Source organism: Physcomitrium patens, chromosome 19 (genome assembly GCF_059467195.1).
Source record: "Physcomitrium patens ecotype Gransden chromosome 19, ASM5946719v1, whole genome shotgun sequence".
NCBI classification, from domain to species: Eukaryota; Viridiplantae; Streptophyta; class Bryopsida; order Funariales; family Funariaceae; genus Physcomitrium; species Physcomitrium patens.
In genome coordinates this window covers 4,416,874-4,430,182 of record NC_143428.1, presented here as the reverse complement: position 1 = coordinate 4,430,182, position 13,309 = coordinate 4,416,874, and the positions used below count along the sequence as shown (strand labels likewise).

General features: G+C 35.7%; 1 protein-coding gene across 1 annotated transcript; it reads right to left on the bottom strand.

Annotated features, from left to right (window-relative positions):
- Positions 1-7,181: 7,181 nt before the first annotated feature.
- Positions 7,182-11,348, bottom strand: LOC112272805 (tubulin gamma chain). Its single transcript, XM_024500922.3, has 11 exons — positions 10,683-11,348; positions 10,300-10,500; positions 9,786-9,897; positions 9,273-9,673; positions 9,042-9,095; positions 8,768-8,872; positions 8,457-8,531; positions 8,175-8,219; positions 7,891-8,019; positions 7,623-7,727; positions 7,182-7,537 (listed from the first exon to the last, which is right to left on the bottom strand). Exons 1-11 carry the CDS (start codon positions 10,809-10,811, stop codon positions 7,466-7,468), a joined length of 1,428 nt encoding a protein of 475 aa, XP_024356690.1. The 5' UTR covers positions 10,812-11,348; the 3' UTR covers positions 7,182-7,465.
- Positions 11,349-13,309: the final 1,961 nt, after the last annotated feature.

Here is a 13,309-nt window from a genome sequence, read left to right as displayed (position 1 = left end):
ATTTTAAATAATAATAATAATAATAATAATTTTCTTCTATAGTATTAAAAGCTCTTTTAGAGTCTATAAAAGACTCTTTAATTATTTAATATTTTTTTACACTATAAAAGATTAAAAAAATAGTGAAATTACTTTGTGGTTCTTTAAAATTGCCTTCAAAAGTCTTTATAGAGCTTGAATATCATAGTGCAAATAAAAAATAAGACAATGGACTTAATTTTGTCAACACAAGTTTTGAAGAAATCTAAGTATTCTTATGCCAAGAATTGTGTCTAAATTTTTTACTATTAAAGTTCCTTTTTTATTTTTTTATGAATTAATTAAACTCTCCCATTCTTAGATTGAAAAGACTTTATAATAGATTTTGAAATGTATGTACATATGAGGTTTAATACATCATAAGTTTTTATTTAACTTTGAATATTTTCTAAGAATTATATTATTAGATTAAGTTTCACTTGATAATAAGTACATCTAGTTATAATAATTTCATAAAAGAAATTTCTAAAACTTAAAATTACTCATATATAATTTTGTAAGTTATTATAACAACTTTGTATTTATTGCTATCATAAATACCACAAACATGATATTTTTAAACATTGGTTAACTATGGTTATAAAGTAAGGTTTCAAAGTAGTTATATGCTACATTGATTAATCATGATTACTATTAATTATATATAAACTAAATATTAGACTCTTAAAATAATTTGATAAAATCATTTATAACCTAACTTATCTATTATGTATTTTAAACTATATTATCTAATAACCAAGTAATTATTAAACTAAAATAATTTTATATAATTTTATAACCATGTCTATAAGTCATTGTATTTGAACATGTAATATAATTAAAATAACATATTTTTAACATAGATTTTAAAAACTAAAATTATGTATATGTATACACACACACACACATATATATATATATATATATATAAAAATTAGCTATTTTTATAATATAAAAATCTTAAACTTTTATTTTACTTTATGTTGAGCTATTACATGCATATTATCTTAATAGAATCTTTATTTTTTTATCATTTTATTTTTGTTCTTTTTTTCTTCTTTATTTATCTAACCAATTATTAAATCTTCAACTATAAAATTTATGTTATAATTTACTAAATACTTAAATGGATATAATACATATTCTTTTTAAAGATGTCTAAGTAATTTTTGAGAAATATTTTCTTATAAACACTTGAATCATTTTTTAATTCTATATTTCTTTTGGTATTTGTTATAACTTTTCAAACTTGGAAATAGTAAGACAAATTAAATATAAGATGGTTTCTAACCTAGAAAAAATTACGAATAATAATAAAAATATATATACTTTTTTAATTTCATAATCATCTTATTGAAGTTAAAAGGAATAAAATGTATTTTAAAGAAATAAATTAAAACCTACAAAATTTACCTTTACAATTTGTATTCTCTATTTCTTATAGTAATTAAATTTTATATTATCTAGATATTTTGAAAGAAATTATTTTAATTAAATTATTTTATAAACTAATTATAGAGTTTTTATATGTTTAAATTTATTTTAAAGCACTTCTACTTTGCATCCTACTTATTTAAAATATTATTGTAATATAACTTTAATATATTAGAAAATAAAATTCTTTATTAGATTTTTATTATTTAATTTTTTTGTGAACATGAAAAAAAATTGCACATATTTATAATAAAAAAATTATAATATTTTATATGTTAATCATAGAACTAAGTGCAAAGTCTTCAAATTTACTATAACAAATATTTAAAAACTTTTGTTGGCATTTTTTAAAAATTACTGTAAAATATATAAGATTGTGATGATATTTTCAAGACACCAAAATCATGTATCTTCATAATTGCAATGCTTGCAAAAGTATACTTTGAAGTTGAACAAGAATTCTAAATTATACAGTAAAATGTTACAGTTTACAACACATTTCAAGACACCTTTATAACTTATTGACAAAGCTCTTATTTGTTCATCATGATGTACAAAAAAAGAAAAGAAAAGAAAAAGTAATATTCTTTGTATAATATGAAGTAATATTATATTATATTATATTATAATCTTACTTCATATTACATTAGAAGAAGTTATATTATATTAAATATTCTATTATATTATAATATATTACATTAGAAGAAGTTATATTTATAGCTCTTATAACATTAGAAAAAGTAATATTCTTTGTATAATATGAAGTTCATATTTGTTCATCATGATGTACAAAAAAAGAAAAGAAAAGAAAAGTAATATTCTTTGTATAATATGAAGTTCATATTTGTTCATCATGATGTACAAAAAAAGAAAAGAAAAGAAAAAGTAATATTCTTTGTATAATATCTTCTATAAAAAGACTGTTTGACTCTATCTATTGTGAACTTCATTATTTGTTTGGTTTTAGATCTTTACATATTGCTTCATGGTAATGAGTCTAAAGATATTTATCTTTCATATAAATATTACTAAGTATTTTACTATATATGTGTGTATGTATTCATATATATATATATATATATATATGATGTTAGGAACTTGGTAGATTTTTATTTTTTTATTTCTTTTGGCAACTTTAATGACATATTATTTTTCCATGTACAACTTCACATGATGTGTACTTAACATTCCAAAACAATTCACAAAAATGAAAACTATTAATTCTTGCAATTCCTAGTTTTAAAAACTTTCTAAGACTTGGTCATCACTTTCAAATATCTTCCTTAGTTTTTTTTTTTTTTTTTTTTTCTTTTCTTTTCTTTTCTCTCTGTCTTCAATGCTCATCATCAAAAGGATGTGTGCAATATTGACAACCATTGATGGCATATTGTGCATCTAGAGGAGTATTCACCTCATATTATGACTGTTGAAATCTTGCAAGAAACTTGGCCTGCCAGCAGGAGCAGAAACAAAAGAAGGGGTTTGAGGGTGAAATTCCCACCAATATCAATGGAGGTGGACACCCACTTTGTATGACCCTCACTACAACTCTGTGATGCAGTCACGAAGTGTCTCTGACTCCATAACTGCAGCAGGAGCTGTAGCTATGGAGTGGGAGTGGGAGTAGAAGCACCAGTGGAACCACGGCTTGGTCACGAGTGACTCACTTCCTGCTCCACTTCCTTGGAGTCTATGAAGCGTCTATTTGTTGCAACAAAGTGGGATCCATAAGCACTTGACAGACGGACAGAGGGATAGACATAGACGAAATTCACAAACAAAAGGGGGAGGAGGAGGAGAAAGATGCTGTATTGGCTGGACAGTGAAGGAGCTGGACTTGGTGGCTCTGGACAGTGAAATTGACTGATTCTATTGCTCTTTTCTTACAGCTCCACTGATAATGTTTCCAAACATTCAGAATAGCTCACACATTTTATTTTTTTTATTTTTTTATTTTTTTTAATCGTTGACAGTTTTCCACGCAAATGAGTGTAGTGCTTAGTGCTGGCGCGTGATTCTGCACGTCACATCGTTGCTCAGAAATCACCAATTGAATTGATGCTGATTGAGAATTTCGTTTACCTGCATCAGTGGTACACAAACATGAACAAGGGTTTCAGAAACTCAGATCACCATTGGACTGGTCTCTACGTACGAAGCTTGAACACTTTCTGCTGCTGCTTAAGTCCGAAGTGAAGAGATCTCATTGCAAATATCTAGTCAGACTTTTTTCTGTTTCATCCTCTATTTGTTTCCTAACTGGCATTCTCATGAGTCAGAACTGGTAATTTTTAGAAATACCATCACTGTTGCACAGGTTGAAGCTCCCGAAGAAGGGACATGCACGTTCAGTTTTCAGGCTCGATGGGTGTAAAAATGTGAAGATTCAATTCTCAAATTACATGGTTGTACTGAATGGCCGATGATTGTACTGGACTGACTAACAATGCCCGGCACAGATAAATATAATCATATGACTTGATGGGTTGAGATCATTGAGCATTTCAAAATGTCCCAAGTTTTGCCGTATGGAAGACCTTGGAACCGGATTGGGGGTGAAATAGCTATCACTGACAGAAGCACGTACCTGCTCTTGAAACATTGATAGATTGATGATGGTAAGTGTCTCACCTCTTCACACGCTCGAGAACAACGTTATTTTATCCTAAGTTTTAACAATAGCTCATGTAAGTAAAGAAACTTTCAACGAGGCTTTGCAGGTAGCAGGAATATGCATGGATAGTTGTTGGGAAAAAACTCCTTTTTCAGAATCCCATTGAGTTGGGTCACTGACGTTAAGTGGTGAGCCGAAGTTTTCTTTGAAATTGATGCCAATCATTTGAGTTTAAGTTCAGTATCCTTGAAGTTTCCTCATTGATGTACCTTGTATAACAATCCTTCAAGGCAGCAAACTTTTGGTTGATGACGGAATGGACATACTCACATGATTTCATTAGAATGAACAAAAAATTGTGGGCGAAAATGGCTCCACCAATAACTATCAAAGACCCTGTAATGATATCACAAGGATAATGTGTGACGTCGTGGTAGCGAGTGCTTATGTAGTGATGAAACTGGCAATGGAGCTGACAAGAATGTCATCAGCTCTATCCATATTTTCAGCCTCAGTTTAATAACATGTCCCTTACGATGCTCCACAATGAATGGCATCCAAATCCAGCGTGACTGATCCTTCCACGTGGGCAGATACAGTCCAAAAAGGATAGTAGTGATCATGGCACGAGAAGAAATGACCAATGATCCATTCATAAAGCTTGAAATAGGCTGCGGTTGTATGATAACCGCGTCCGTCTCATCTTCTTGACAATGGACACAAAGATCAAGTCATAAAAAATTAACGTCATGAAGAGTAAGAAGAACATACAAAGCTCAGGAGTGAACGTTGCGGTTGGAGCAAGGAACGTCGCGGCTGAACAGGGGATGAGGAAGAGACCATCGCCTGAAAACTCCAAAATTCGCAAAATCACGAAGAAGAAGATAATCAGCCCTTGCTCGTGTACCCATGCTGAAACTCTACAGTCAAAGCATATAATTGCTTCCAAACAGCTCTTTCTACGATAATGGACACTTTAAGATAGTAATGCACTATGTAGTCAGGATGCGTGACATGATCGTGGTGCTCAATTACATTAAGACATGAATGAAAAATTTCGGACTTGCATGACAAGGGAGTCCTTTGCCCACTAGCAGGGATCCTCCGATCCTACATGGTGTTGACGATCTGGAGCAAGTCCTTTGAATACAACTCCATGCACATGATGTTGAGGTATTCACCATCATGTTGAGGCAACTGTGTGATTACGTCTCACAGTTGAGTAATATGCTGCAGCACAGCAAATAGACCTGCAACCTCCATCCTATCTCCACACAACCAAATGTGAGTCTATAAGGACGTGTTTGTCCTCCTCCTTTTGTTATGTAAATTAAGGCTTGCCTTCTTCGTTTTGCAGTTCAGTTCTGAGAAATAAAAGATGTTAAGGGAGATGACTCTAGTCTATTATCTTCCCTCAAATTGGTGATCAAGACAGAGATAATAGTCGATGAAAATGTAATCCACACAGCGACAAGAGCATGACGGTGGTGTGTACCTGAGCTCAAGGACATCAGATGCCAAGCTCAGGTAATAATTCAAGGACACCTGATGAACACTTCGCTAGTCATGGACCTGCGTATCTTCACGTGGAAATTACATGCGTAAAAGACCTATTTCTCTAACTGTAGATGCTTACCGTCATTCTTGCTGATAGGAATACGTTTCTTAAATCCTTCAGCTTTCGCGGCGTCAGCTGATAACCCAATTCTTGCATTCAAAAACCTTCGGTCGCTGATGCAATCTCTTGTATGACAAGAGCTCGGCACATTTCAGAGAATAATTTAACAACCATGACCAATACCAAAGTAAGTAGTGGATGCCCAACTACAGCTTGGTGTAAGCATGACGAGTGAACCTTAAGTTCAGTGTATATAGCAAGGTGGTTAGTGAAGCAAGAAATATAACCCAAAAATTCCAGACACAAGCTGCAAGCATGAACTGGACACTTGCACACAATTTGCGAGTAGTAACAGCAATGTATGACTTGAAATGGATGGTATCATGTTAGAAGACTTATCCCTCACTAAATCCGAACGACCGATTAGCCTGGAATATTTCGAAATTTAGATATTGATGACGGCCCTCCCAACAAGTAGATGCATACTAACTCATCAAAAATCTCAAATCCTGATACACATCCAGCGCATGACAAAGACCATCCATCTCATCGTCCATCAGAAAAATTCATGCAGATACTCTCAGCTCATTGCTGTTGAAATTATTATTAAATCAGTCTCTGAAATGTGCTGAAACTATTGGAGTTATTGTTCACTACCAGAATCAGATACTAACTCTAATAGTATTGTCTGGACCGCATCACATTGAAGAACCACTAACATAATTTGCCCCACAATCAAGAATCAAAACGTGCCATTACACATGGACCGATTCGACCCAAGGCATATCACTTCACCAAGATTATAACAGAATTGAAACCATAGAACCTAGCAATTTCAAAACCTAATGCACTGGGTGGTGAAACATCGTGATCGCCCATTGTTAGCATCTGCTTGTCGCCATCACCATGCTCCGCTTGGTCACACAATTGTAGTTCTCCCTTTCATCCTGTTTGTATCTCTTCGTTCCAGTGATTGGAGTTCATCACCTGTCTAAGTGCGTGACCCGTGTTTTAAGCCCGATCAAGTGGGACACATATCGGAGGCCATGAATCTAACCCCAGGTAACCCATCTGCAGTCTATTTTAATGCATACTTTGAGTAAATTCGGGACACATTTTAATAGGCTAGCATCACCACATCGTGCATGTCAAGACTCCTAGTCGCGAGTGGGCGTTGGAGATGAAGGCAATGAATTACCAACTTCTCACGCACCTAATCTAAAATACGAGGGTTCAGCATAATCACATGCAGTTGATACAGTCTAGTGTAAGAAAAGTAACATTGTCGACTTCCTGAAACCACATTGCCAAGGCGCAATGAAACAAGAGATGCAGAAGTGACCACAATCCTGCGATTTGTGCGTGGTTTGTGATAACATCAACCACCAGCTCAAGCATCTTCGACATTGTGAAACAAATGATGGTACTTTCTCATCTCCTTTGGTCCTAGGTCCACGCCTTCATGCTTGGCAGCAGTGGAGAAGCTCTATCTTCGTAGATATTGAAAATGGTCTTGATTCAGAAGGAATAATTTTTTAAAAAACAGGTGTTTGGGTATCCTATTTGACTTAAGAAACGATTTAAGAATATCCCAAAGTAAAAATAAATTCTACTCCGTGCTCAGACCAGATGTGTGAAATACATACTACGCCTTTACTGTATGAGACGTGAAGGGTATTCAAATCCAGGAACCTAAATTTACAGACTACGACACTTCCTAACTTCGTTCCACTACACATTGGCTGGTAGGATATAAAAACGAGGCATTACATATCGAGCTTTTACGAGGCACCTACTCTTGAATCCACGGTCCCACTGGTATTCCCTTCACCGGATACCTGCTTTCCTCGATCCTGCACATTAACAATCAATAAGCCAATGTTTATGCCAAAGAAACCTACAATTTCATAATCGAAAGAAAGTTGGATGTTAACGCACCTCCATGCCCCACTTAATGTAATCCGCAGATTCGCACGCTTTGTACTCATCTACAAGGTTTTGAACTATCTCTCTCGATTCATCAAACTCTGATAGGTCGTTGTCCTGTAACACAAAACCGAGAATGATTGATTATTCTCAGAAATGCTGCATTCACTCATGACTTTCTAAGACAGGCCAGCTGGTGCCGACCGTAAGGTGCGCTGTACTCGTAACCTGAGTGAAACATTACAAATGAAGCTTGAATGATTTGAACAATAAAACTTACTGCGAACATAGGAAACTTGCGATAATTATCCAAAAACGCCTGCTTCTTTCTCAGTTTTTCATACTGACTGATACATTTGCTGAAAAGGTGGCGAATACTGGTGTGGCTCGCCAACATTAGACCACTAACCTGCAACCTCCATTCGCATTGCAATCAGCAAAAATATTTCCTCAAAATTAAATAGACTAAAAATGCGCGATCGGACTAAATCGATAAATGAGTTAGTATGCATGTGTCACGACATCTTTCTACGAGAAGGCTGCGCATTGAAATATTTCACCCACCCTGTGTGCAGTTTGAACATATGGTGACTTCCTAGATAAAGCCACCTGTAGAAAATCACAAGAACACAATCTCAAAATTCAGAGACAAGGAGAGGTTCCTGTGATCATATACTAATCCTGATAAGCATAGTAAAAGAAATTTCCTTACTCTGAAGCTCAAGAAGTCACCATCTCATCCTAATTCTTCAACATGTACCCTACGTAACTGCATAGTACTAGGCACAAAAAACATCGCAGTGCGCTTGATACACACGATATACAAGAGTTTGTAGGTCTGCGCACCTGGATGCTTGCAGGTCCCCATTCAATAAAGTTAGCTAGCTTTCTTTCTCGTATTCTCTGTAGACTTTTATGGACCTAGTCTCAACCACACAATACGAATTACAGATTAGTAACACTCTCATACCGAGAACTGAACCCATCTAATCACAGTCTTTCAGACAGACATCACTGAACCCTTCGAGCACGATACAGGAAACCACAAAGCCATGAACACCTGGCTCGTAAAGCTTTACCGTTTCTTACCGAGCATAGTTGAATGAAGGAACAAAGAATAAACCTTAAAAGACTGTTTATTAATGATCAGCACTAACCTGAGTGGGATCAACTTCGCCCTGAATGATATTGAGTATGGAGATGTATTTTGCCTGACTTGCTTCCTTTGTCCTTGCGTATGATGAGACCATGATATTTTTGGCCTGGTATAACCATCTTCGATGTGAGACTTCTCAACGAGAATTAAATGCTTCAGCAAATAAATTATGTGTTTGAGACAATTTGGTCTATGAGATAAGTAAGGAACATGCAGCGTTTCAGACTTCAGAGAACTTTCTCGACAGGACTTCAGAGTGAAACGAACTAACTTGCCTGCAGAAGCCGTCTCATAACATCCAAAACAGTTGTTTTCCTGATAGCATTAGCCTGCGTATACCATCATTCAGTACTTAAACTTTCCGATCAGTTCCAAAGCAAGCCGTGACAAGAGGATGATACTGTACTATTACAGTTTAGTGAAAGAACTGGAGCGATTGAGGTTAAAGACACAGAACTTGAGAAAAGATTGCCAAGTATAACAACAGCTGTTTGAAAACAAGGTACCTGACGCTCGACAGTCAGCGGTGTGTACCCTGTCATCAGGAAGTGGCAGCGCGGTGTAGGTATTAAGGAAGCCACCAATCCAACCAAATCATTATTCATGTAACCCGGGTAACGGAGTGTTGTGGTACTAGCTGACATGACGGTAGACACCAGGGAATTAGTCTGAGCAAACGTTGGGTTAGGAATGTGAAGTCGGTCCACAGCAATACGATTCAAAGCCGTATTGTCTAAGACCACTACACAATCCGCGTTTAATGTCAAGCGCTTCAAGGTAAGCAACGAATTGTAGGGTTGAACAACTACATCACTAGTTTCCATCTGGTTTGGAAAGACACTGTAAGTTTGAACAAGCTTCTTGCTGTACCGGTCGTTGAGCGCTTCCAGAAGATAAGAACCCATCCCTGCGAGAAGAAAATTTGAACTTAATCAATGAGTGGCAATATTTTATAAATTTAAAAATCTTAAGCTCCCTTTCCCCTGCCACGCTGCACCTTCGATAAGAAAGAAAACAACCTGAACCAGTTCCTCCAGCAATAGAATGGCAGAGAACAAAGCCCTCCAGGCTGTCACTTCCATCAGCCTCCCTGTCTATCATGTCCATGATATCCTCCTCTACTTGTTCTCCCTGCACAAACATACCATCCAAGCTCACCCTTTTAAATTGGACTCTGAAGTAAAAGCGTTGATCATGGCAATTTAATAAGACGCTCAATATTATCTATTATTGAGTCACACATCAGCCAAACTAAGTCTGTAATCATACTACAAGCAGGAAGTAAGACTGAAAGGTTTCAAGAGTGACCACCTCGTGTTCACTTAATGTTACAACTGAGTGGTAGCACATGAGCAAAAAGAATTCTAGGAGTGGTTCCAGAAGGTATTTCCGTCTCAATCAATTAAGCACAACATTCGGTCCAGAGTTACCACTTCCATCTTGTGTGCAATTTGTGCTGCAGTAGTGAGCCGAGAAGAAAACTCTGCTAAATTTAGCCGTATGTAGGGTTCGGGCTTAAGATTCACTGCTAACCTGATGGTACCCACTCGCCCAGTTGTTTCCAGCTCCTCCACCATGATCCGCAACAAACACATTCTCGTGATTGTATAGATTCCGGTATTCACTGTTCTGAATACTATTAATGACTCGGGGTTCCAAATCAATAAGCAATGCCCTTGGAATATAGTGCTCATCGTCAGCCTGGTAGAAGAAAACATCCTTGCGATCGCCCCCCTGCCATATACACCCTTTTAGCAACAGATCAATCGACCTGATCCACAAAGAAACCAAAAATCTAAACAAATAACTATACAAGAGAAGTAGAATAGAGAAGAAAAGACCAAACTAAAAAAAATTAAAAAATAATCCAGAGTCACCCAACAGTCAAATCTTAGAAAAAACTCTACCCTACACACCTGAGTAGCAAAGTCCTCAAGAATGCCATCTTTGCTGATGCCGTGCTCCAAGCACAGCTGCTTCCAAAACTCCATTCCTATCTGATTGCCGCATTGTCCCACCTGTAGGGTTATAATTTCGCGAGGCATCTTGGTCGCGCTTTCTTCAGACCCACCTCTCTCTCACCACCTTCAAATACCCTTCTCCCCACAAAAATCCTCAAAGCTGTTTCACTCTCAGAATCGCTAAAGAGAAAGAGAAAAAAAAAAAAAAAAAAAAAAAAAAAACGTCACGCAGGCCCCATCCAAAAATCATACAACAATCTAAGTCGGCGGTGAGAAGCGCTCCAACTGAGAACTCCAGCACATGAAGAAACACAACCACGGCAGAGGAAGACAGACAATGCGGAGGAGCTACAACACGGAGCGCAGGGACTCAAATGTCTCTCCTAAACCCCACAAGTTCGAAGAATGGCACCCAAACTGCATCTCACTTCCACCTACATGTATGGTGCTAAATGCCGAAATCAATTTTAGGTTATGCTCACAAGCATTTCTGAGATTCTCCCGAACTCTGAATCGCATTCATGACAGAACTGACCTTTGAAAACCCACTTCGTAAGCGGAGCACATTCTACAGCATGACCGCAAAGTGATCATTCTAGCTGATGGGACATGGTTGCATCGTTCTACAAAGCACCTCTTGAGGAGTGAGATGCTTGTCCATACTCTTCCATGAGGGTGAGAGACTCACACCGAATCCTTACATGTTACGCTTTTCCCTTCTATTCACTATCACAGTTATTAACGCATTAGAATCAGTAAGATGAGCTCTGTTTTTGGGGTATTCCCGAACCTGGAAAAGGTGCAAAAAAAGTTACATGACCTCTAGATGGAGCCATTTCGAGTGCACCATAGCACCCACTGGAATTTCCATACATGGGTTTTCGAACAATGGATTGAATGACTGACTGTATTTAATCAGAAGGCGTTACATTGCTCCGTCAGTATTTTTTATTTTTTATTTTTTTATTTTTTTTGTTTCACCAGTAATCAAGATGTTGATTGATTAACACAGTACATGAAAGTAAGGCATTGTGTAATAGTACACGAACGTGGACTATTTTGCAATTTTCAAAGTTTTTAATAGGATGGAATTGAGAAGTCTCACTCACTTGGTGGTTGGTTTTATATTTTGGAAAATCAACTAAAAAATGAGGTAGAATGAGTTTTTTCTCTACAGAAGGTATGATTACTGTCATATTTTAGAATTTGTGTAAAGTGCTACTTGAGAAATAGTTTTTTTTCTAAAGTTTGAGTAGTCATGTCAAAAATCACTCAAAAGATTTATAAAAACTATGCATACGTATTTTAATTTTTTTCCAAATGATCAAAATTAAAAACAAGTCAAATGAAATGTATTGTCTGGAATTATATTAAACTAATGATCTAGTCCATTTTATGGATTCTCTTCAATTACAACTATCTCCACATGTCAAGGCTGTAAAAGGATGACTTGTTTTTAAAAAAGGAGGAACCTTGGTAAGACTTTTGGACCACAACCTTATTGTAATGGACTTTGAGATATAAAGACCCCCTAACTAATGCTATCACGGTAAAATTTGTATTCTGTTAGCAAAATATGCCTTAAAAAGAAACTGTCAAAGATTTGCCGTGCAACAACAATGGGACACAAATGCCTTCTTCAAATAAGTTGGAGGTAATGTTTACAGTTTATTTATATCTTTCATCTATATGTCTAAGTTATTCTTTCTTACTTTGTCATTTTGATGATCTTATTGCTTGCCAAAAGGAGCAAAAGACATCATCCTACGTAACTAGTTGCTGGTATAAATGTATTTCACATTTGTGAAATAATAAGCTTAATACAATTTTTGCTATGTCCATGATGCAAACCTTCTCTTATACCATAATGCAAAAAACCTCTCAAAAGCACAATCAGGATGTGATACGCATACATTTTCCACTCTTGAAGTACACTGTACTTACAAGCCCAAGCACAAACAAGCTGTAATAAGAACAGCACAACCCTATCATCTAGAGCCATACAAATAGAAAAGAAATATGCTCACATTGCTGAGAAGAAGAAATCACCCTGTACTATTGCATAATCTTTGGCATTAGTCTTTTTGGTCATTATTGAACAAACGTCTACACCAATTGTTAAGAATCTCAACAATTGGTTGTGATTGACTGTACATTAGATAAGTTATCACCTTTGATTTTCCTCTGTGTAAAGTTGCAATCTTCTCAAGCATCCTTGGAATAGTACACCATGTTGCAACAACACCAAGATTCTTTAGGGAACATCTAGGCGTTAGGATCAACACTATAGATAACAAACACAACAGTAGGCATTGAAGAAGAGTAAAACAATTTCTCTACTCTTTTTGTCTTCGACATTTACTTCGTTTCAATGATTTTTTATTTTATTTTTTACTTTGATTTTATTTTTTTATTTTTCGTAGTTGCTTCATAACACAAGATTGGTTATTCACAAAAATGATGAACGTTTAACTTGAAAATCATATGAAATTTTGTCATTGAATCCAAAGTTTATGATTGTAAAATTACAACTTAAAAATCTTGATACATGGCAAAACTTTAAGGGAAAAAATTCAAATTCA

Coding starts and splice junctions, on each gene's coding strand:
- LOC112272805 (XM_024500922.3), bottom strand. CDS start 10,811: ATGCCTCGCGAAATTATAACCCTACAGGTGGGACAATGCGGCAATCAG. Junction 9,898..10,299: donor GGGCGAGTGGGTACCATCAG/GTTAGCAGTGAA, acceptor ATGTTTGTGCAG/GGAGAACAAGTAGAGGAGGA. Junction 7,538..7,622: donor ACATTAAGTGGGGCATGGAG/GTGCGTTAACAT, acceptor GTTAATGTGCAG/GATCGAGGAAAGCAGGTATC.